At 46.5% G+C, this 24543-nt stretch overlaps 2 protein-coding genes across 3 annotated transcripts in view; one reads left to right on the top strand and one right to left on the bottom strand.

Annotated features, from left to right (window-relative positions):
* Nucleotides 1–927: 927 nt before the first annotated feature.
* CSTB (cystatin B) lies at nt 928–6270 on the bottom strand. Its single transcript, XM_008056859.1, has 3 exons — nt 6060–6270; nt 1642–1743; nt 928–1320 (listed from the first exon to the last, which is right to left on the bottom strand). The coding sequence occupies exons 1-3, from the start codon at nt 6123–6125 to the stop codon at nt 1192–1194; spliced, it is 297 nt and encodes a 98-aa protein (XP_008055050.1). The 5' UTR covers nt 6126–6270; the 3' UTR covers nt 928–1191.
* Nucleotides 6271–24322: 18052 nt separating this feature from the next.
* Nucleotides 24323–24543, top strand: part of LOC103259192 (ribosomal RNA processing protein 1 homolog A) — a 15417-nt gene continuing 15196 nt past the window's right edge. Inside the window, exon 1 of one of the 2 annotated variants that reach the window (XM_008056857.1) lies at nt 24323–24507. In XM_008056857.1, the coding sequence (XP_008055048.1) occupies nt 24375–24507 (133 nt within the window). In that variant the 5' untranslated portion in view covers nt 24323–24374. The remainder of the gene's footprint in view (nt 24508–24543) is intronic. The other variant, XM_021711752.1, reaches the window with a different exon arrangement.

Below are 24543 nucleotides of genomic sequence, written 5' to 3'. Positions count from 1 at the left end.
CTGCTTCCGATGTGTTTCTGACCCTAAATTCAGCTTCTCCCACTCAGGGCCGCATGGGACTCCTGCTCCCTTCCTGTTGAAGATGGGTTCTTGCCTCTTCATAGGACCTAAATCCACATCTCCCCCACTGGAAGTTTCCACTTGGGAAATACATCAATTCTTCCTTGAGTGCCCAATTGCTTGATTCTGGTTTGCACATTATCCAAGTTTATGCTTAGAGTTCATGTAAAGAGAAAAGACCACGTAAGCTCATTACTCAGAGTATTCTCTTGCCACTTGCGGAGCTGTGGAGTGCCTATTAGGCCCCTCATGATTCTCATGGCCCTCACCCTCAAGACAACCTGAATCCTGCAGCTGCGGACCTGGCCACCACGTCAGAAGCCAAGTGCAATTCAGGAGACCCTCAGGAAGACATTCCACATCACAACCTTGAGCACAGAAAAATCACCAGCAGTCTGCGCTCTTGGAGTGTGTGGACCACTCTCTGTCCTGTTTAACACAATCACAGGTGGGAAACCACTTGACAGAGTCTACTGTAGGGGAAGTAACTTCTTTTGAAAACCAGAAAGCATTTTTTTTTTAAACAGGGTCTTGCTCTATCCCCAACCTGGAATGCAGTGGTATAATCATGGCTTGCTGCAGCATCAAACTCCTGGGCCCAAGTGATACCCCTGTCTCAGCCTCCCCAAGAGAAGAGATTACAGTCATGAGCCAGAGTGCCCAGCCCAGAAGAAATTTTTTAAATAGATATGCTCTTCCCAAGATGCCTTCTATACGAGCACCAGGGGCTCCACGAGCTGAGTCATGCCGGCTGGAAAGAATGTGATGGATACTCTCAGTGGAGCCACTCTTACCTTCTGGGCACATCTGTGTTGTGACTTTGGTTTCTGATGAAGAAAAAAAACCCAAAACAAAGGAGGCAACATGTACAGACTTAACGATGTATATATTTAAAGAGAAAATACAGCACTCTGGGAAATCGTGGCATTAAGAAAATTGACTCGGAAAAAAAAAAAAACAGTGCAGGAAATTGAAGAAGAAAGGTGTGAGAGAAGCCGTTGAGTCCTGCCCCTTCATCCTGAGCAGTGCAGCAGAAAGTTCATGTGACGACCCACATGCGTGTCCAGGGAGGACAAAGGATCCTCAAAGTATCAGTCAAGGATGAAGGAAAGGCCTTATTCAAAATAGGAATCAGAAATAGCTCAGCTCATCATGCTGGGCTTTGTTGGTCTGGTAGTCAGATAATGTCAAGGCCTGGTTTTCATGAGGCAGACTTCGAAATACTCTCAGGTGAATGTAAACATCACCACCAACGTGAACCTGCAAAGGGAAAATTGCGTCAGTGGAGCCTCTGATCCCAAGTCTTCTTCTCCACTGAATGGGGAAACAGGTGCTGTCCTGAGATCCTTCAAGTGCAGAAGGTACCCTCGGACCCACATCTGTTCCATCAGCATTCTTAGTTGCCCAAAAGCCTCAGTCCTTCTGTGAAGTACATACACAGTGTGATGCTCATCTTAGGGGCCAGCCACAGGACTCCCATGAAACCTCTGCTCAGCACCTGAGCCCACTCCAGCTAGGCCTGCACCAGCTGCTGTCTACCCACACCCACCCGGGTCAGGCCCCCTTGTGCCCATACTTCACCTTGATGAAATAGTTGGTTCCCGCGACCAACTGGCTCTTGAAGGACATCGCCTTAAAGACAGGGAACGTCTTATTTTCCTTCTTTTCAAGCTGGGACTTCACCTGGGGTGGGGAGAGATAATGGAATGATCAGTGGCTTCCACCTGCTGAAGGAACCCCCACACCTTACGACCAAGGGGACATTTAAGCTGCAAGCACCAATAGTAAAGAGGGAAAAAGCTGGCACCCTATTTGTTCTTCCAGAGTTCACATGATCCTCCTTCAGCACGTTATCTGCCCTTTTTTCTAGGTATCGGACATTTTTATATTTTTAGCATCACATACTCACAGGTGAGGTGCCTCCAGGATCATACATTGGACTTTTGTTTGTTTTTTGCTTTTTAACATGCCAACAGTTCATTTGAAAGACTGTATATCAGTTTTAACTCATCTGTTTAGATAGAATAGTTTAAGTTAAATATAATCTCAGATTAACTGTAATCCTCCATTTCGTGGACCTGCTTTAGTTCTAGTAACTCCTCCCCAGCTCTGGGCACTTATGTCTTTCCTGACTTTTGCTGTAACAGAGAATGCAGCAGTGATGACACATGACCTGCATGTTGAGATGATTTCTTAGGATGCAGAGTGCAGGGCATCGGTTGGTTCTAAACTTAATGTCAAACAGAATGTGCTTGTGACTCAACCCTGCCTTTTAGGCGCTGATCACCTGAAGGAAAGAGCAATTGTCTTTTAAAAGAATTATTTAATCTCCTGTAGTTTAAAGTCCTCTGGCTGCTATCTAGGTTAACTGGGAGGCGCTGGAGTGTACTGACTTTGTGCCAGAGTGACTAGGCTGGTCCTGAGAATTAAGGATTTAGTTTAAAAAAAAAAAAAAAAGAACCAAAGTGGCAGGAAGCATGCTAGTTGAGAAATAAACTGTGTCACTGGGGCAATGTGACCTAAGGCTCTGTCATCTCCTGGTGCCTTCAGGGAGGGACCCTTGCTGGAGACAGACATGGAGAGGTGAGGATTGGAGTCCAAGCTGGAAGGCCTGAGGATGGAGAGAAGGCCTCATCCCGCTGCCAGTTCCCATATGCTGCTATGCTCAAGCTGTACTGGGGACAGGGCCTGCCTGTGGCTGAAGCCCAAGCTGTAGCATTCTTCTCTGTGCAAGCTCTCGCCCCAGGTAATGACTGGCCTAAGTAACACCAACAAACTAACTGAGGCCCAAGAAGTGAGGAATTGCTTCTTCTCTCCTGGTTTCAGAAGCAGGAAAGCTTGAAGGCATGGTGAGGAGCCCAACAGAACTGTGGAGGAGGGAACAGAGAGGCCTTGGAGGGCAGCACACCCACACCATGTTCAGGAAGCAAGGTGGACCGGTCTACTGTCAAGGGAGTGATGAATGGGCAAAGGTTAGTGAGAAAGTTGCATGTTACCAGACTGCAGAGGTTGGAGGGGTAGGCAGACACAGGGACTGGACTGGGTCACATTCCCCCATGCACTGGACCAGAAGACTTGACTCCTTTGGGTCAGTCTCTGGTTTCTGCTCTCATGTACCCAGGGGAGGCACACTCAGCACAGAGTGCTCTTGCAAGAAGTCTATAAGGTGCCCAGTAGGTATCCATGCCCCCTCCTCACTTCCTTAGAGATCACCTAGCTCATGGACGGCCCTGTGAGTTCCTCCCTTAAAATCTCTACTAGGGCCAGGCACAGTGGCTCAAGCCAGTAATGCCAGCACTTTGGGTGGCTGAGGTGAGAGGATTGCCCGAGCCCACAGGTTCCAGACTAGCTTGGGCAACTCGGCCAGACCTCATCTCTACAATAAATTTTTTTTAAAAATAGCCAGGTGTGGTAGCACGCACAGGTAGTTCGGGCTACTTGGAAGACTGAGGTAGTAGGATGACCTGAGCCCAGTAGGTCGACACTGGGATGGCCATGAGTGTGCCACTGCACTCCAGCCTGGGAGATGGAGTAAGATTCCAACTCAAAAAAAAAAAAAAAAATCTCTTCCAGTAGCAATGGCTGCTGCTCATTCACAGGTCACTTTGACACAGCAACTCTTCTGGCTGCAGCAAGAAATTATTCCAAGTTCCCAGTGACAGGAGGGATTTCTTAGACCCAAGGTTGGGAAACTGGTAAGGAAGGGCTAGGCTTCTGCGAGCAGCTATGTGGAAAAAGGAACCCCTTTTCCAGGCAGGGCTCACACAAGTGGTCTAGGCATGTGTGTTTGGAACAAATTCCTCATTTTCAAAAGTCTCATGGTACTGATTCATGGCCCTTTCCTGCGGTCAGATGGTCAAAACCACCTGAGTGGTGACATCATGGGCTGTCCACATGTCACCTGGTTTAGCAAGCAGCAGCAGGAAGGAAAATTAAGAAGTCTGTTTCATTCTTGCTTTTCCTACTCAAAACATGAGCCTTAGTATGTCCTGAACCTTCCCTTGTGTTTAAAGAACTAACTGCTGACAAATAGTGACGACCTGACTCATGCACAACACTAAGGGCTTCATATGTGCAGTGCTGTCGCCCAACCTTCATCAGAACCATCTGTGCTGCTACCGTGCCTTCTGACACCATATGACAGGTGAGGACACAGCACAGGGAGGTCAGGCAATTCCAGGGGCTGTCCTCTGCAACCCAGTCAAGATTTTATTTTGGTTTTTGTGTTTTCACTTTTTTGTGTGTTTTAACTTGAACTGTAAAGTTTGAAATAGTGCTTGAATAAGCCTAGCAGAAAGGACTCTGGGGTACTCTTCATGTAGATACACTGAGGTTTATACCCCATGAGCCTGATAATGTGGGAGCTCTCTGACTCTCTCTCAGATTTTTTTCCCTCAACTAGAAAAACTGAAGTGGACTGCTGCAGGGGCCACATCACCCCACAGGAATGGGGGCTGTTCCATTCTACCCAGAGCTCAGAGAAGGGGGTCACCCTGGCCCAGCTCCCTCTCCTTCCCGTTCTCGGCCAGCCCAGGCTTCCAGGAGGCTTTTGGGTAGGCTGTCCCAGCTCTTCCATGGACCCTTCCAGGATTCAGGGAGCCTCACCCCATCCCAACCCAGTTGTAAGTATTAACAAGTAATTGTAAGTATTGACAAAGACCATATGTTTTTCTTTTCTTTTTTTTTTTTTTGAGTCGGAGTCTCACTCTGCCACCCAGGTTGGAGGGCAGTGGCAAGCTCATGGCCACTGCAGCCTCCACCTGCTAGGCTCAGGCAATCCTTCTGGTTCAGCCTTCCAAGTAGCTGGAACTACAGACACATCCACCATGCCCGGCTAATTTTTTGATTTATTGTAGAGACGAGGTCTCACCATGTTGCTCAGGTTGGTCTTGAACCTGTGGGCTCTGTCAATCCCCTTGCTTCTACCTCCCAAAGTGCTGGGATTACAGATGTGAGCCACCAAGCCCAGCTAGTTTTTTTGTTTGTTTGTTTGTCTGTTTTTTAAGGAAGGGTCCTGTGGGAATCTTGCTCTTTTGCCCAGGCTGGAGTGCAGTGGTGTGATCATAACTCACTGCAGCCCCAAACTCCTGGGCTCAACCAGTCCTGCCTCGGCCTCCCAAAGTACTGGGACCAAAGGTGTGAGGTACCACACCCAGACTTGACAAAGATTCTTTCTGGGCAAACTCAGATCAGGCCCCAGAAACTCCTCCTAACCCCACCCACACAATCCCTTGTCAAATCCCGTTGAAACAAAAAACCCTCTATCACTTTAGCAAGAACCTCCCGTCCTCAATGCTGATCAGCCTCAGATCTGATCAGGCTCCACAGCCTACACTGTTCTCAGGTGACATCTGCTCACACTGGCCTGTTTTCAGCAAGAGTCCCCCTCTCCCCTGAAGCTTCCTCTTGGGAATTTTCCATCTACTGACCCCCATGCTGCTCCTTGGCCACAAATCCCCCCTGGCCCTTCCTGTATCTGGAGTTGATCCTGATCTCTCTCCCAACTGCAAAGCCCCCAAGCCTCCAAAACTACACCCATGGTGACGGTCCTGAATCAAGTGTGCCTTCCCGTCTTTAACAGGGGTCAGAAGAAACTTCACTAACAGCATTCCATGCTATGACCCTTTCCTTCTAAATGCCTAGGTGCGTATTTTCTAGAGTAGAGGGACAGCCTTGCACAACCACAGCCCGGGTGCCAACTTCAGGACCGACACAACAGGCCCTTGGACCTGGCACTCCTGCTCCAGCCGGAGCGGTTGTTCTATGCGTCCTCCTCCAGACCCCCACGCTCCGCAAACCCCGGCCCCGCGGTGCCCCGGACGCCCATGACCGGGATGGGGCGGCTTCCACCCCACCCAGCGTTCAGGCTCCCTGAGCACCGCCCGGCTCCCTGTCCTCTCCGTCCTCGACCAGCCCAGGCTCCCGGGAGGCGTTAGGCCAGGACGTCCCGGCTCTTCCACGGTCCCCCCATGATTCAGGGAGGCTCACCCCATCCCTACCTGGTCAGCAATATGCTGGATCTCGTCCGTGGCGGGCTGTGTGCTGGTGGGCGCCCCGCACATCATCTCGACGGCAATGGAAGGAACGCAGCGAGGGGACCTGAAGGGAAGGGAACAGACTCAGCGAGAGGCACTAGCGGAGGGGGTGGCCTGCGGGACACGCCGAAGCAGTGAACCCGTGGTGGCTCCTTCCGCCTGGGCAGGCGTGAGATCACGTGATGCGGGGACGAAACCAAGACGCGGGGGACATAACCTTGGTTTCGAGCCGCTGCAAGGTCCACGTCACCCCACAGGAATGGGGGCTGGTACAGGGACACAGTACAAGGGCTTTGGGGAGGAATCTGGTCGCCAATACCCTACGGGCTCCGTCTCTGGGCGAACGGCCGATGTCCGGGAGAGAGCGTCTCCCCCCCCCCCAGATTGGTGTCGTCCTCCCTGTGCACAGAGTCACGAGCACGGGATGCGGGCGCGGCCTGGCGTGGCCTGAGGATCAGCCCTGCGGGCGTCCTGGCCCCCAAGCAGTGGGGGCAAGGGAGGGGAGGAGTCCTGCATGGGTGCATTCTTGCAGCGGTGAGAGAAAGGTGTGCGGGCTGCAGTGGACATCACAGCATGTGACCAGGAACACAGTGAAGGCTGACAGGAGTGGACAGAGAGCCCAGTTCCTAGGGGACCCAAGCTGGGTGGGACGGAAAAGAAGCATGAGAAAGGGGCTTGGTTGTGTTGGGATCTGGTTTTAGTATTTAGGCTACACGGGACCACCTTGCAAGAGAGGGGTCCCTTGCCTAATTTGGGACGAAGGGGCAGAGGGGGCGGTCTGTGCTAGGAGCCTCCTGTCAAAACCAACTTTTCAGAAAGATCCTACCCCTCAGTGAGTCCGGTCCCTTCCCTCCAGGTCCCCTCGCTGCTAACCCTCCACACCAATAACTTGAGAGGCAGGGAACTGGTGGAAAGAAGTTTATTTCTGAATTTGAATCCAGGAAGCACAGCCTAGCTCTTGGCTACAATGGTTCTGCTCATTCTTTAAGTTTTACAGTCTGTTTTTAGAAGTTCAGGGTTGTTGGTACCTATAACATTGATTATGTGACTGACAGAGCATTGTATAGAACTTAAGTTACAGCTACATGCTGTCAATAATGACTTTTATGGCCCACATTTCCTGGCACAGGTTACCAGAGGTATCTCACAGCTTCTTGTCAGTTACACCTAGCAGAAGCGTTAATTAAGCTTCCCACAGAGTAAAGGGAGTTAACAAGACCTAAGACATATATTACTACATGTTGCTAAACGCAAAAGTTATACAAATCACAAGACTTACGATTGCCTTGATACTATATTATTCAAGCCTATGACTACTAAAAAAAGTGGGGGGAGTAAATGGGGATTTATACCTCTGTTAATTGGGCACAGTCATCAAGGAAGTTAAGGATTCTTTGAAGTTATTTACTCGGAGTGCATAGGAGAGAAGAGGAAGCAATCCTTTTGTTAACTCTCAGGAATGTGGGTAAGTGCAAGCCCACTTGCACAACACCTGCTGTGTCCTCTAGGGGTTGTGGCAATATGGACAGACAATAGCAGGTCTCCGTATCACTTCCTCTTCAACCTCCCAAGTAGCAAGGACTACAGGCATGTACTACAACACCTGGCTAATTCTCTGATTTTTTTGTTGTTGTTGTTGAGACAAAGTCTTGCTATGTTGCCTAGACTGGTCTCAAACTCCTGGGATCAAGCAATCCTCCTGCCTTGGCCTCCCAAAGTGCTGGGATTACAGGTGTGAACCACCATGCCCAGCAAGAAGTTCTTTAAAAGTGGTAAGATTTTTTTTTTTTTTTTTTTTTTTTTTTGAGTTAGAGTCTCACTCTGTCGCCCAGACTGGAGTGCAGTGGCCGCTCTCTGCCACCGCAGCCTCGACCTACTGGGCTCCGGCAATCCTTCTACCTCAGCCTTCCAAGTAGCTGGAACTACAGGCGCGCGCTACCACGCCCAGCTAATTTTTTATTTATTGTAGAGATGAGGTCTCACCAAGCTGCCCAGGCGGGTCTCGAACCCCGGGGCTCAGGCAGTCTACTCACCTCAGCCTCCCAAAGGCACGGGATTACAGGCTGAGCCACCAAGTCCGGCTAGTGATAAGATTTTAAAGTTGTTACCAATTTGCACTGAATGACACTTGTCAGAGTCTTATAGTTGATTATAATGATGGCCTGGGTAGGTAAAGTCTGAAAAAGATTTTAGTGACAATGGCATTTTGACCTAACATCAGTGTATTAGTGGTTAATTTATTGAAATAACTAAAATTTTTTTTGCAAATTTAATTGTTTATATAATTTTTAAATATATTTTTCTATAAACCTTACATATATTGGCTTTTTGACATATATGTAAGGTTTAGTCCTTTATTTCTGTATTTTATATGTATATATAAACAACCAGTTATTTTATTGTAGGACAAAAATTTATTATACAAGATCTTTTTAATATAAAATTATTTTTAGTCCTTTTTATTAAAAACATTATATCAATAACTTTTTTAATTTTGTGCTTTTTGTTTTTAATTTTTTATAGATAACTTTTTATAATTATAATTTGAATTATTATTTTTTTTGAGTTGCAGTCTCACTCTGTCGCCCAGACTGGAGTGCAGTGGCCGCTCCTGGCCACCACAGCTATGACCTGCTGGGCTCCGGTGATCTTTCCGCCTCAGCCTTCCAAGTAGCTGGAACTCCAGGCGTGCACTACTACGCCCGGCTAATTTTTGGTTTATTGTAGAGATGAGGTGTCACCAAGTTGCCCAGGTGGGTCTCGAACCCGTGGGCTCAGGCAATCCACTCACCTCAACCTCCCAAAGGCGCAGGATTACAGGCTAGCCGCCGAGCCCAGTGAATTTTTTTTTTTTTTAAGTAACTTTTGACTAGAGAATAGGTGAAATGTCTAACTCTTGGAACAGCCCTCACTTCTGCTAGGGAGCAGATTTTAGGAGAAAGAGATCCAGCATGAGCAGTTAGGGTTGAAAACTTAGGCCCAATATTGATCAAGAAATTAATTTGGACCCCAGCCATGACAGTATAGACCCAGGGATCCTCTGGGGTGATGGCAAACAGAGTGCTAGGTGGGGCCACGGTGCTGGGCCCCATCAGTTAGTGGTTACTATTATCGAGCTAGGTGTTGCCCTTCCCCTCTTAAAAAGGTTATACTGGCTCTTCTAGTGGCCTTCTTGCCAGCATATTGGACAAGGTTTTGGTCAGGACATTGAGACCAACTGCATTTTAAGTGGCCAGATTTGCATCTATAGCAGCAGATACTGTCCCCCTTAGCAAGTTTATCTTTACCGGGTCTCTGTTGGGTGACTGAAGTTTTGCCGCTAATGACAACTGCCAATAGTTTGTTTTTGTCATGCTAGTGTTCATTCTAGAGTCTTTTTTTTTTTTTAATGTCCCAGTTGTTGAAAACCCTAAACACCTCCTCTATTAATTGGAGACTTGGTGTTTGTGTTTGTTTATTTGTTTGTTTGTTTTGAGTTGGAGTCTCACTCTGTCACCCAGACTGGAGTGCAGTGGCACGCTCCCGGCCACCGCAGCCTCAACCTGCTGGGCTCTGGCGATCCTTCCGCCTCAGCCTTCCAGGTAGCTGGAATTACAGGCGCGCGCTACCACGCCCAGATAATTTTTGATTTATTGTAGAGATGAGGTCTTGCCAAGTTGCCCAGGCGGGTCTCAAACCCGTGTGCTGAGGCAATCCACTCACCTCCCAAAGTGCTGGGATTACAAACTGAGCCACCAAGCCCAGCTGGTGTTTGTGTTTTTAACTTTAGTTTTTGAAGCTTTTTCTGGATATCTGGAATTGACTGGATGATGAAAAAGTTTCTAGAAGGATTTGCCCTTTTAGCTTATTAAAGTCTACATTGGTATATTTTTTAATAGCTTTAACCTTTTTTGGAAAAGAACAGAATTTTTTATCTGAATTCTGTAATTTTTTTTTTTTTACCTTGGTCTAATTAATAGTTTTGACTATACTTTTAAAAATATCTTTCTTGATATATACAAGCATATGATCATTTTTTATCATACTGCCCCCCCCCCCCACTGGCAATTCCATTGGAGATAGGTGCTAGGAACAGCTACTGTTCCAACTGTGTACCTATCTGGTTGTTGTTTAAACTTTATGTCAGCGTGAGCCTGTGTTGCCTTAAAAATGCACTCTTTTTCCTCTGGGGTGCAGCAGACAGAGAGAATATATTACCCCAAGTTTGGTGTAAGGTGAGGGTTAGCATTTGAAATGTCTCTAAAAATTGATAGAGATTTTCTAGGAAACTTTCTAATCTTAGCTGGCATTGTGACTGATTTGTCACAGAAAAAGGGATGTGAACCTGTATAATTTTTGTCTTTCTATTTGTAATCTTGTAACAGATATATTGCTTTAGGAGGAGAATGGAACACAGTTTCACTGCGTGTGGTTTCCATAGGACCGGGTTCCTTTGGAGGTGTAGGATAAACAGGCTTACAAGGTTGAGGGGTGTCAACCTGGGTAGAATTAATAAGGGACATCTGAGGTTGAGCCCGGGCCAAATCAGCAGGAGTCCCCTATGGCTGATTCCCCTCCTCCTCTCCTCTGCCCATGGAGCCCCACTGAGTGCTAGAAGATAGCACCTAAGATAACAGAGGGTCATTACCTGTGTCTTTTTTTTTTCGTAATCTGAGTATGTAAAATATGACAATAAAATTTTGTTTGTAGAGTGCTGCTATAAAACCATAAAGAAAACCTTACAATACAGGCAGTGGTATTATCTAGCATTAAATTTTAAAATAGATTATTGAAATACACTACATGCTTTTTTTTTCTTTGAGTTGGAATCTCACTCTGTTGCCTAGGCTGGAGTGCAGTGGCACACTCACGGCCACCACAGCCTTGACCTGCTGGGCTCAGGTGATCCTTCTGCCTCAGCCTTACAAGTAGCTGGAACTACAGGTGCACACTATCATGTCTGGCTAATTTTTTGATTTATTGTAGAGATGAGGTCTTGCCAAGTCGCCCAGACTGGTCTCAAACGCCTGAGCTAGTCAATCCTCTTGCCTCTGCCTCCCAACGTGCTGGAATTATAGGCTTGTGCCACCTCGCCCAGCCTACTACACGCTTTTAAGAATACTTTTAACAGTTTTATGGGGACAAGCATTTGATCACAATCTCATGCTAGATCTAAACCTTTAGAAACGGACTTACGTCCAAGTAAGCTAGCTACTAGCACTTAAAACAAGAGCAATTATTAAGTCCCTTAGTTGTCAGAAGATGATTACCTTTTTTACATAAGATTGCAAAATCACTTTTTTAAAGGTTTGCTTCATCTTGCGCTGAGTTGACAAAAGGCAAAGTAGCATATAAGATAGATTTCTATGTACTGGTAAATTGGAATGAACTCCCCTTGGGAATCCATGGAGAGCACAGGTTGAGGAAGGGGGAGGAGGGAGTTTCAGGAAAGAATTCAAGATAACCAGTAGGCATTTTGTAAGCACAGCAGGCACTTTTTGCACATCTTTGACAACAAAAAGGGATTTTAACAATGTTGACAGGTTGGGAGAAACAAGACATAGGAAACCAGACAGAGTAGTATAGACATGAGGTGGAATTGGCAAGCGATCCCTACCTTGGACAGTACTAGGTGTTCTGGGTCAAAATGTGCTGCTTGAGGAGGGAGCTCCTGTCAGCTGTGACACCGCCAGTCATCTCCTTACCTCTTACATGGCTCAGTTTTCCCTTGGGGCACTGTAAGTACCCAAGGGGCCCCTGGGTACTGGATGACCAACACTTATGTGCACCCCACAGATAGGACAACCCTCAGGATCACAGGGAACCCCTTTCAGCTTCCAGGCAATCTGCCCCTTGGACCCTTTCCAATCCTCTGATCACCATTTCCAGGATCTGGCATGGATTCAGATCTACTGAGCATCTGCTCAAGCCCGGGGCCTTCCAGAGCCCCCTGAGTCCTTTATGACTAGAATGGAGAAGTCCCTATGAGGCCCTTTGTATCAAATGGGCACTGATCCTGTCCCCTCCTGGATGCTGGTTCAGGCAGAGCCCTGGCAAGGCAACCCATAAATGGACTGTGGGTCTGTTACTTCAGGGAAGAAGGGTGGAGGGGTGGGAAGTCAGCTGTGGTTGAGCAGATGGTATGGGGGCATACTCCCATCCTTGTGTAACGAATGAAGACACATTTGATCCCATAAAAATGGAAAACTCTTCTATAGACAGCAAAGCCTTAGAAACATTGATAAAGGAAGAGGAAGGAATGTTCTGTGGCTGTTTGTTGCCTGAGGCTCTGTGGGGCTTGTCTTGTGAAAGGTTTTGTCCTGAAGGCCTACAGTTTGAGATGGGTCCTGATGTCTGATTCCTGCTGGAGCTGGGTCCCCTGTGGAAATAAAGATTCCCCCAAGTGAGAGGAGATGGGGCATATTTATTCAGGGCTGCTGTACAAGGTCTCTGTTAGGTCAGACCGGGCGGGGTGTCTGTGATCTGGTGCTGCTTTAAAGATTCAAACAGTTGCACAGAAGTTAGAGTGGAAAATATAATTAGTTTAGGAAGTAAATTAGAGAGAGAAAGGAGATTTACCTACCCAAGGTAGAGGACAGGGTCTGAGCTTAGGCCTTAGGTCAAAGAGCCACAAGGACAGACCAGAATTTAGCAAAACAATGGCAAATACCTACTTGAGGTTGAATGCTTTTCAAACCTTCCCTTTGATTGGGGTCAGGTCATTAAGGTGATTGCATGGTAGTCTTTTGCACAAAAGGGACAGGTAAGCACAGGTACTGATGTCAGGCAGAAGGGTGAGTTAGTCACATAACTTTTGACATGTTGATGAGATCTGTGTTCTGAAGGTCATGAAGGGCTGATTAGGTTAATTTGGTTTACAAAACAAGCTGGAGAGGGGTTTGTAAAACAGTTATCAATTGCTACCTCTGAAAAACCAGTTCTGTCCTTGATTAGAGGGCAAGCTAGATAATGTTAAGAGAATGTGACAGAATTAGGCAGTGTTAAAATGACTGAGCTTTAGCTTGGGATTATTTCATTAAATAATTCCATTTTGGCATTTCACCCTTTTAGTCTCCCACCCTGTAGTGTTGGCAGACTTAAAGGCAGGCAGAGGAAGGGTAAACTTCCTAGTCAACAAAAGGAGGCTGAGGTGTGCCCTGGTGGAGGCTAGGTGTGTGGGGAGCTGAAGGAGAAGCTCACTAGAAGTGTATCCACAGTAGGTATGCTGCCTGATATGGGCCACTACGACTAGAATTTTTAAAGGAATACTTTTGCAGGCAGGAGGATAGGGAATGGGCACTGCTGACTGGTTGGAGATAAAGTCATAGGTGGGGCTTGAACCTGGCTTTATGCAGAGAACCAGGTTCTGGGAGGGGGTCACAGCACCAGTGGAGCCAGCTCCTGGGTCTATGTCCAGGGAGGTCTCAGGTCTATCAGAGTGCAAAGGCTGAAAAATATCTCAAACACCATTCTTAGGTTTTTCAGTAGGGGCTCTCTGTAAAGAGAGTCCTCAACCCTTGGTTACTGAGCCTTGGACAGTAAGCCATCACAGAGGTAATTTTAGGAGGAAGCTATGGGGAGGTGGGGTCCCTGGACATTAGAGCTTCTCCCACCCTTTGCCTGACCAAACTTCAAAATGCCACCAAATCCGGGTGTGATGGTTCATTGGCCCATGCCTGTAAACCCAGGTCTTTGGGAGGCCAAGGAGGGATTGCTTGAGGCCAAGAGTTTGAAACCAGGCACCGCTCCCCCGGCCACTGCATCTCTACAAAAAATAGAAAAATTAGCTGGGCATTATGGCATGTGCCTGTAGACCCAGCTACTCGGGAGGCTGAGGCAGAAGGACTTCAGCCCAGGAGTTCAAGGCTTGGGTGAGCCACGATTGTGCCATGGCCCTCCAGCCTGAGTGACAGAGTGAAACTCTGTCTCAAAAAAAAAAAAAAAAATGCCATCAAGATGTGCGCAACCATAGGACCACACATCAATATGTTTATCAACCTTGGGGGCAGTTCCCCCCCTTTCCTGGGGTCAGGACATGGAGATATCTATTGCTGTCTATTGGCATGGCCATGGAAACAATCATCCAAGGAAGAGAGCAAACAGAAACAACAGATTTGTTCATTTGCAGCCATGACAGCTTATGCTGGGTAGCTCTCTAGTCATGCTACATAGACAGTTTACTTAGCACTCACTAGAAAAAGTAAAATATGTCCTCAAATCAATCCCACAGGATGCCCCACTTCTGAAACCATCCTTACAGTAGACAAGAATTACATGCCATGCTTTAAACAGAACTATAGTTATAATCCAGCATTAATTAAGGTGTACATTGGCGCACTCCCTTCTGACCAAAAGTTACCTAGCACTAGACACTGGCATTGCATCCCCATTGTTCCTATAGACTCTCTGACATTAGAATCATAAGAGTTTTAAGTATTGCTTAGGATGTTTTTGAGATCCCCAAATCCTGCAGAACAGCTGACACCAATCAGCTTGAAGACCCCACACACACCAAATCAGCATGAGAATGCAGTTTCTTCACCTCCCTGTTCCTCGACTTCACCCTGTACTCATTGACCACTCCATGGTCCAACCAAGCCCCTCAGATCCCTAGCCCTCACTGAGAGGTGGAGATGAGCCTTCCTCCTGTCTCCTTGCAAGGCTGTCCTACAATTATTAAAATCTTCTCTGCTGCAGGGAGAAGATCCTAAGATGGCACACATCTTGATGGCATTTTTTTTTTTTGAGACAGTTTCACTCTGTCACCCAGGCTGGAGGGCCATGGCACAATCGTGACCCACACAAGCCTTGAACTCCTGGGCTGAAGTCCTCCTGCCTCAGCCTCCCAAGTAACTGGGTTTATAGGCACATGCCATAATGCCCAGCTAATTTTTCTATTTTTTGTAGAGATGCAGTGGCCGGGGGAGCGGTGCCTGGTTTCAAACTCTTGGCCTCAAGCAATCCCTCTGCCTTGGCCTCCCAAAGACCTGGGTTTACAGGCATAAGCCATCACACCCGGCTTTGGTGGCATTTTGAAGTTTGGTCAGGCAAAGGGTGGGAGCAGCTCTAATGTCCAGGGACCCCACCTCCCCATAGCTTCCTCCTAAAATTACCTCTGTGATGGCTTACTGTCCAAGGTTCCGTAGCCAAGAGTTGAGGACTCTCTTTACAGAGAGTCTCTACTGAAAAACCTAAGAATGGTATTTGAGATATTTTTCAGCCTTTGCACTCTGATAGACCTGAGACCTCCCTGGACATAGACCCAGGAGCTGGCTCCACTGGTGCTGTGACCCCCTCCCAGAACCTGGTTCTCTGCATAAAGCCAGGTTCAAGCCCCACCTATGACTTTATCTCCAACCAGTCAGCAGTGCCCATTCCCTATCCTCCTGCCTGCAAAAGTATTCCTTTAAAAATATTAGTCTAGCCAGGCTTGGTGGCTCAGCCTGTAATCCCACCACTTTGGGAGGCTGAGGCGAGTAGATTGCTTGAGCCCACAGGTTCAAGACCTGCCCAGGCAACTTGGCAAGACCTTGTCTCTACAATACATCAAAAATTAGCTGGGCTTGGTATCACACGCCTATAGTTCCAGCTACTTGGAAGACTGAGGTGGAAGGATCACTGGAGCCTAGCAGGTCGAGGCTGTGGTGACTGGGAACGTGCCACTGCACTCCAGTCTGGGCAACAGAGTGAGACTCCAACTCAAAAAAAAAAAAAAGAAAAGAAAAAAAATTCTAGTCTAAAACACTTGGGGAGGTGAATTTGGGAATATCTGCCATCGTCCTTGCTAAACTGCTTTGTGATATTAAGCTCTTTTTCTATGGCAATGACTACTAACATTATATTGGTTTTTCTGGGCAGTGGGCATAGGTACCTGTCAGATTGTGACACAAATTGGAAGGGGGGGGACAAAAGTGAAGGAAGTTGCAGTCCTTGGGTGATGGCAAGAGAAGTTGTGGCTTGGCCCCAGGATGGTGAGTATGAGTCAGAGCTCTCTTCTCATACACGGTCTGTCCATTTAGTGTTTGCATGTTCATTGTTTTACAGAGTTGAAGCTGCCTTAGTGCTGCAGGTCTGGGGCAGACAGACGTTTTCAAGCCTCTGTGGAGAGCAGGTGTGGAGCCTAGCTGTCTGAGTAGGGACCCAGTGGACCCAGCCCTACCCTGTATCTGTTGTGTGGTGTAGGACCAATTTCTAAACCTCTGTGCCTCTCTGAGAATAATACTAATAACGGACTTCAAAGGGTTTATTTCTTAAATGTCTAAATGAGTTATTAAGTACAAAAAGCTTGGAACAGTATCTGAGCTCTAGGGTGAGCTGTTAATATTGTTCTTATTACTATTGCTATTGGGATACTAATATGTCTTACCTGTCATTTACATTACATTCAAAGCCCTGGAAATATGGCATGATCTTCCATTTTCTGACACCAAAGTTTTTATTTTCCTAAAGACAGAGGAAGAAGACCGAATACCTTGTCTTCCCACCTAAAGTCTGAGTGAGAAAAATATATAAATGCTTCTTATCTGAGGAATGTGGCCTCTTTTATTTATTGTTTTATTTTTGAGTCAGAGTCTCACTCTGTCACCCAAGCTGGAGTGCAGTGGCACTCTCATGGCCACCCCAGCATCGACCTGCTGGGCTCAGGCAATCCTTCCGCCTCAGACTTCCAAGTAACTGGAACTACAGGTGCATGCTACCATGCCCAGCTAATTTATTTTTCAAAATAGTGTAGAGACGAGGCCTCAGCAAGTTGCCCAGGCTGGGCTTGAACCCCTAGTCTCAGGTAATCCTCTTGCCCCAGCCTCCCAAAGTGGTGGGATTATAGGCTTCAGCCACTGCACCTGGCCCAGGCCCTTTCAAAATATCAGGCCCAGAGAAACATTAAAGTGAGACAGTGGTCACGTCCTACTCCTCCCCACCGAGTGAGATGATCATCTCCTGAAACTGCTGCAGTCACCGCCAATAGCTATCAAGTCACCTAAGACTGCACCAGACACCATAACCCACACTCTACAGCTCGACAATGAGTAGTCAATTGCTAGTCACTGTTATTTGTGTCCACCAATGAGACTTCCTAAGAAACCAGCAGGTGAGACACCTGCAGCTGTGATGACTAAGCTGTGATGACTCACCCCCTGCTGTGAGTCTTTTTTCTTTTTTCCCCCCACATGGACGCTGATGTTTCTACTTCTTTCTCTCATTGCAACATGTACTTTCCTCAGTGAAATCTACAGGTAAATCTAAACCCCTGCAATCACCCACTCCATTCACACCACACTTTTTTTGACCCAGGGTCTCGCTCTGTGGCCCAGGCTGGCATGCAGTTTTGCAACTGCTGCTTACTAAAACTTGTCCTGGGCTCACTTGATCCTCCCACCTCAAGCTTCTTAATTGTAGAATTACAGACATGAGCCACCATGCCCGGTCCACACCTGAATTTCAATTCCAGTTCTCCCCAAATTTCTATTTGAAGACTTCTCCATAGCCAGTAGTTTCAAAGGACAAAGACCTGAAACTTTACATTAAAAGTGAACCCTTGTGTCTGTCTCTGTTACTACTTACCCTTCCCTTTCCTGCTTCTTCTTTTGTGTTGCAGAGCCCCTGCAACAAGTGTGAGAGAAAAAAAAATGGGAAAGCACCATGGGGGGCAGATGCCTGCTGGACTCAATACAGGAAAGCAGCTCAGAACCCTTGTCTCCAGCAGCACGTGACACCCACTGGCAGCTACACACAAAAACAAGATGGTGGCAGGAGCCATGGCAAACCCGGGAGTAACAGACACCGGGAGTAACATACTGATCAGTGGGACGTGGGCAGAGGGGAATGGGCTGGGTTACGGGGAAGTGGTGCCAACACCTCCCTATGTGACTCACCACTGCAGGGTTTCTAAAAGCAGGGCCAGCCGGGCAAGGTGACTCATGCCTGTAATCCCAACTCTGGGAAGGCAGAAGCGAGAGGATTGCCTGAGACCAGAGGTTTCAGAACAGCCTGGGTAACTCAGCGAGACCTCGTCTCTACAATAAATCAAAAGGAGGCTAAGGCCAGCAGGTCAAGGCTGTAGTTGCTGTGAATATGCCATTGCACTCTACCCTTGATGACAGAGTGAGACTCTGACTCAAAGATAAACAAGCAAACAAACAAATAAATGCAGAACCAGATGGGAAGCAGGGTCAACCCCAAGAACATGGCCTGTTGACTTGTTCATGTGGCCCTTGATTCATGGCATACAAGCCTGTGACTAAACCCTGGCTTTGCAAGTCTCTAGAGCTTATCCCCAGTCAACAAAATGTACAGTGGGGCATTCCAGGTTATTTGACTTGGGAAATCATGCTTCTTTGGTGTTCATGAAAAACTCTTAGCATGTTTTCTCCTTACCACCTCTAGCCCTGGAAAAAGAGAGGAAATATTCTGTGAAAGAGGTTTAAGCTTGGTTTTCTTTTAGCTTCAGTCCTGCCATTACTTTCCATCAGAAATGAGAGAAACTGGAGACTGTCTTCATTTCTGACTTAAACGGGACATCCCAGAAGGAGACATTTTTAAAAGTCACTTTGCTTATCCTGTTTCCAAACCTTAGCGTGTCATATTTCTAGAGACCACCTGGTACAAACCCCTATACTCCAAAGTCAAGCATTCAAGGCTGAGCTAGAAGTGTGCTCCCTCATGGGTGGCTTCACCCTTCCTCATGCAGTTTGATCCTTCCCATCTTGTCCTTGATAGCAGATGGCAGCTGGCTGTGACAAACTCCCTGTGTGCATGTGGTGTCTCTTCACATCAGTGCTTGGCATCCCATTAGCTTTATCTGGATCTGTACTCAAGGCTGGCTCTAGAAAAATCAAGATGCAGACATCTTGATTTGAGCTGAAAAATCAAGATGTCAGCTTCCTCTGTTATCCCCCACTTGCTCACAGCCTTCTTGGTCTGATGGGTGGTTTTGTCTGACTCATGCACATCTGGTGCCAATGAAGGTTGCTGCTGACCACTGGGATAAAAGAATAAATCAATACATTCTAGCCTGAAAAACTCCTTGAGGGGAAAAAAATGAAGCATTTAAACAATTAAACATGTACCAACTTACCAACTCTTCATACCAAGGAAATAATTGCAGAAATAAAGAACCCCACGTGGGTAAACCACTGCCCTGTCTCCCACATTGGCTTCCCCCGACAGGCCCGGCTGCCAGAGGCTGCCCACGTGGAGTGGACAGTGGCTTTGCCTCTGAGCTATGGCTCCTATAAGTGAGCAAGCGTTAGCAAAGGAAGCCCTGAGCCCACTCTGGAGGGTGGAGGGATTCACAAAAGTTGGGGTAAGTCATGGAGGGACCAGATGTACCATTCTAAAAGGGCGCTGGTGTAACCTAGTAGTAAGCAAATAATTTTCTGAGCTGGTGTTGAACTCCTGGCCTCAAGTGTACCCTCCCATCTTAGCCTCCCAAAGTGCTGGGATTACCAGCATGTGCCACTGTGCCTGGGCCCTTGATATAATGAGTCATTTATTTTGAGGAACGTTTCCCAGTGTGGACTGGTCTGAAGTTTCCTCATGACTGGATTGAGGTTCTGTATTTTGGGGAAGATGATAATGCTGTGCCCTCGGTGCATCATGTCAGGGGTGCATGATAGCCATGTGTCTTATCACTGGTCATATTGGATATTGGCCCTGACCCCTTGAGTCAAGTGGTGTGTGCCTGATTTCTCCATTGTAAAGGTCATGCTTTATGGCTGGGGGTGGTGGTTTATGCCTGTAAACCCAGCACTTTGGGAGGCTGACGTGGGAGGGTTGCTTGAGCCCAGGAGTTCAAGATCAGCCAGTCTCTACAAAAGAAAGAAGATTAGCCAGACCATGCCTATAGTCCCAGCTGCTTAGAAAGCTGAGGCAGAAGGATTGCCTGAGCCCAGGAATTGGAGGCTGTGGTGAGCTGTGATTGGGCCACTGCACTCCAGCCTGGTAACAGTGTGAGACCCCCCAGCTTAAAAAAAAAAAATTATAAAGGTCATGTTTTTCCCTTTGTCATGAGTACCTTTAACATTTGCAAGTATTATATTTCTCATTATGCTTTTGCCCACTCATTTTGGTATCTATAGATGGTTCCAAAACTAGATTTTTAGTTAACTAAAAGAGGAGTAATTTTGCACATACTAATAATTAAGTTTATTATTATTATTTTGAGACAGGGTCTCTATCACCCGGGCTGGAATGCAGTAGCATGATCATAGCTCACTGTAGCCTCCACCTCTTGGCCTCGAAGGATCCTCCTGCTTCAGCTCCTGAGCAGCTGGGACTACAGGTATATGCTACCATGCCTAGCCTTTTTTTTTTTTTGTAGAGACCGGGTCTTTCTATGTTGACCAGGCTGGGCTTGAACTCCTGGTCTCAAGTGATTCTCCCACCTCAGCCTTTCAAAATAGTGGGACTACAGGCATGAGCTGCTGTACCTGGCCACAGGTTTATTATTAATTCATTAAAAAAGGACATTTACTTTTATTTTTTTTTATTTTTTTGAGTTGGAGTCTCACTCTGTCGCCCAGACTGGAGTGCAGTGGCCGCTCCCGGCCACTGCAGCCTCGACTGCTGGGCTCCGGTGATCCTTCCGCCTCAGCCTTCCGAGTAGCCGGAATGACAGGTACGTGCTACCATGCCCGGCTGATTTTTTTTTATTTATTGTAGAGATGAGGTCTCTCCAAGTTGCCCAGGCGGGTCTCGAACCCGCGGGCTAAGGCAATCCTCTCACCTCAGCCTCCCAAGGCGCGGGATTACAGGCTGAGCCACCAAGCCCGGCTGACATTTACTTTTAGTTACACAGAATATGCTATAGTTCTTTCATTACCTATCAGCATCTAACAGCTGTATATGCTCTAAGTATATCTTAAACTGAAGCATTTCATGTAGTTATTTTGGTGGAATTTCACGTCTATTAAACTACTCTTTTCTTTTAGACTCTGTTGTCTTCTTTTTCCTGCTTTGGGTTTTTCACAGCATGTAGCTCTGTCTTCTTTGCAAGGCATGCATTTGTTATTTTACTGCCTGGCACCACCCCTAAACCATGAGCTCCATGAGGCAGGGGACCTTGTTTTGTTCAAGAAGTAACTGGCACAGAGTACAGAACTGGATACCTATCTGGCACTTAAATCATTAGTGAAGGAACTAATTCCAATTCTAAAACCAGTTTCTAAAATATTTCCCAACTTTTTAATTTGAAACATAGGAACAGTCACAAAAATAGGGCAATGAACACTTGACTTGTATTCTTGCCACTAGATTCTTACAATTGTTAGCATCTTGCCATATTTGCTTGCCTTCATATATATGTGTGTGTGTGCATACTTTTCTTTTTCAGAATTAACTTCCAGACATCAGGACACTTCGCCCTCACCAAATAGTTCAGCAGTTATTTCCTAAAATTAAAGGACATAATGCCACATCATGAATGGACAAAAACAAGGGTACTGGGCAAAATTCAGCCCAGGACTGTTCTTAAATGTTTATTCTTAAAAATAAAGCTGTATTGGAGCACAGCTATGCCCTTTATTTACGTATCATCTAGAGTCACTTTTGCAGTCAGGGCAGAGTTGTTTGGCTCACAAAGCTGAAAACGTCTTCTCTCTGTCTGTGCAACAGAGTGGACATAGTCGACCTGACAGGTCTGCTCTGGAGGCTGGGACCTGGGGACTTGGATTTTGGGAGGGTTCCCACCATTCCCCGTAAAGGGTGCTCCCTTTGCCCACTTTTATGATAAGACATAACATGAACTACCTGGGGGTCCTCCTAGCAAACCATCAACCTGGGGTGGTCCTGAGAGGAAAGGCCCTTTAGAGAAAAAGTTTGCTGCACCCCATTCTGCATAAACATGTCACATTGAACAAACATCTTTCTGCACTATAATCCTACATCCAGTCTATATGCAAATTTTCAGCCATAACTTTAGCTAAAGAAGTACATACTGCTACATTTACAGATCAGTTATCCAAGAATGTCTCATTAGCTTTAGCTGCTCAAAAAATTATTGACCAAAAATTAGAAAGTAAAGTTAATGCATTAGAAGAGGCTATTTTGATTATAGGACAAGAACTTGTAACCTTCAAAATTAAATTGGCCTTGAGATGTCATTCAAAGTTTAAATAAATTTGTGTTACACCTCTCCAAGTAAACAAGTCTATTCATACCTGGGATAGGATTAAAAATCATATCTCCGAAATTTAAAACCATTCCAACATAAGTTTGAATCTCTCCAAGCTTCATCAGGAAGTACAAGACATTAATTCTGCTGAAAAACAATTTGAGTCCACCCAGTTGGCTCAATCTTTAACAATTTTTCTTCATTTGTCAATCAAAAATCATTATTTTATTTTTATTTTTATTTTTTGAGTTAGAGTCTCACTCTGTCGCCCAGACTGGAGTGCAGTGGCCGCTCCCAGCCACTGCAGCCTCCACTGCTGGACTCCGGCGATCCTTCCACCTCAGCCTTCCAAGTAGCTGGAACTACAGGTGCATGCTACCACGCCCAGCTAATTTTTTATTTTATTGTAGAGATGAGATCTCACCCAGGCGGGTCTCGAACCCGCGAGCTCAGGCAATTCACTCACCTCAGCCTCCCAAAGTGCTGGGATTATAGGCTGAGCCACCGAGCCCGGCTGAAAATCGTTATTATCTATATTAATCAATGTGGGAATTTGTGGAGGAATAATCTTGCTACTATTATGTTTACTTCCAGTATTCTTCAAATCATTGAAAAATAACATTTCTCGACTAAGCACGGAATTTCACGGCTTCGTATTAAAAAACAAAAAAGGGGGAGATGTTGGGAGCCAGCCTTGGAGGCCCACCTGATTGACAGGGTCCCGGTGGGCCGAAGACCCCGGACTGCAGGGCGAGCCCAGGAAGTTGAGGCTCTTCTATCTTCCACCTTTGCTGTTTGATACAGCCGAGGAATTCTGTGCAATTGTGGAAGAAGAAAATGGCATGTTTATGTGAAGTACTCACAGCTAACCTGGAAATGTCATGGTTTATTTTTCCATTTCCCACTATGCTGTTTGGCCTTTTCTAACATATGCAAGGGTTAAACTCTGAAGCACATCAAGAATGCTTTCCTTCACTTGGTTCTAAGTTACTAGATATTACTTAAGTAAAAAATGATATAAGTATATTCACTCATTTGATTTAGGATTATGCAGCTTAGTGTTTAGACATAAGGTTTTTTAGAAGCACAAGTTTATAGTAAGTTCATTATGAATTCATTATAAGTTCTAACACTTATATAGGAGTTATGTAAGTAATTTATAACACTGTTTTCACTGACTTAGGATAAAGATTATTGTTAAGGTTTTTACTTAATTCAATAGTTAAAGCTCTGAGTTAACATTTATAGAGTGGGTTTTCACTGAACTCATAATATAATAATCAGACACTTTTATGGCAGATCAGTTAAAACAGACAGCAACCTTGAGGGGCCTCGGAAACATTACTAAAAGCTTCTTTTGAGTTCTCTTTAGAAACAAGCACTGCAAGATAAGAGAAAAGTAATGAGGACATCTGGACGAGGGAGGCGATCACGGGACTCTGAAGAACATAAAAGCCTAAGATGGGAAAATTCCTGACACATGAAGAAATGTACACTTAAATAAACTTTCTTGAGACATTTCAAGGACTGTAATTCGGAACATTGGACTGAAAGTATTATTGTTGGCTTTATGAATAAGACTTGTTGTCTAAATGTTTATGGAAATCTCGGTTTGTTTGCTACTAAAACCACTAAATGGTAACTTTTTAAAAATATGTACATAAAGGAATTTTCTTTGTCTTGCTCCTTCACGAATGGTATAAAAGCTCTGTGTTAACTAACATTAAATTGTCATCTGTTCAGGAAGCAGGTGTCCGAGTCTATTATCTTCATCCTTCGCCTATCCATCTCTCCTTCAGGACATCTCACGACCCTCGCGGGGCGGGCCCCCGCACTTGTTGAATCACTAATTTTATTTTTCTTTGGCTAATTCTGTCTTTCCTGCGAGGCGAGCTCGCTGGCATTCCTGGTAAGTTTTACCTGACATCCCCGAGGCCGCGTAATGCCCCCTGCAAGGAGAGCAAAAGGTCCGCGCGTGCGCACAGGTCTGACTAGCACAGCCCCGCCCCGCTCCGCGTTGTGCCCCTGCGGCTGCAATTGCGCAGCCCGGCCACTAGGCGGCGGCGGCGGCGTACGTGGGGGTGGCGTCGCGAGTCTGTGACGACACGTTGCGCGCCGCGGCCAGTCGGTAGCGGGAGTTGGCAGTGGGTTTCGTATCTCTGGGTTTTAAGGTGTCGGCCGCCGGCGCCATGGTGTCAAGGGTACAGCTGCCGCCTGAGATCCAGCTGGCGCAGCGCCTGGCGGGGAACGAGCAGGTGACCCGCGACCGCGCAGTGAGGAAGCTCCGGAAATACATCGTCGCCAGGACGCAGCGGCCTGCAGGTGGGCAGGGTGGGGGGAGTCCCGGGGCGGGCTGGA

This window comes from Carlito syrichta, unplaced genomic scaffold (genome assembly GCF_000164805.1).
Source record: "Carlito syrichta isolate Samal-C Ts95f unplaced genomic scaffold, Tarsius_syrichta-2.0.1 Scaffold302559, whole genome shotgun sequence".
Classification (NCBI taxonomy): Eukaryota; Metazoa; Chordata; class Mammalia; order Primates; family Tarsiidae; genus Carlito; species Carlito syrichta.
The sequence above is the reverse complement of the archived record's forward strand: the minus strand, read 5'-3'. Positions and strand labels throughout refer to the sequence as shown.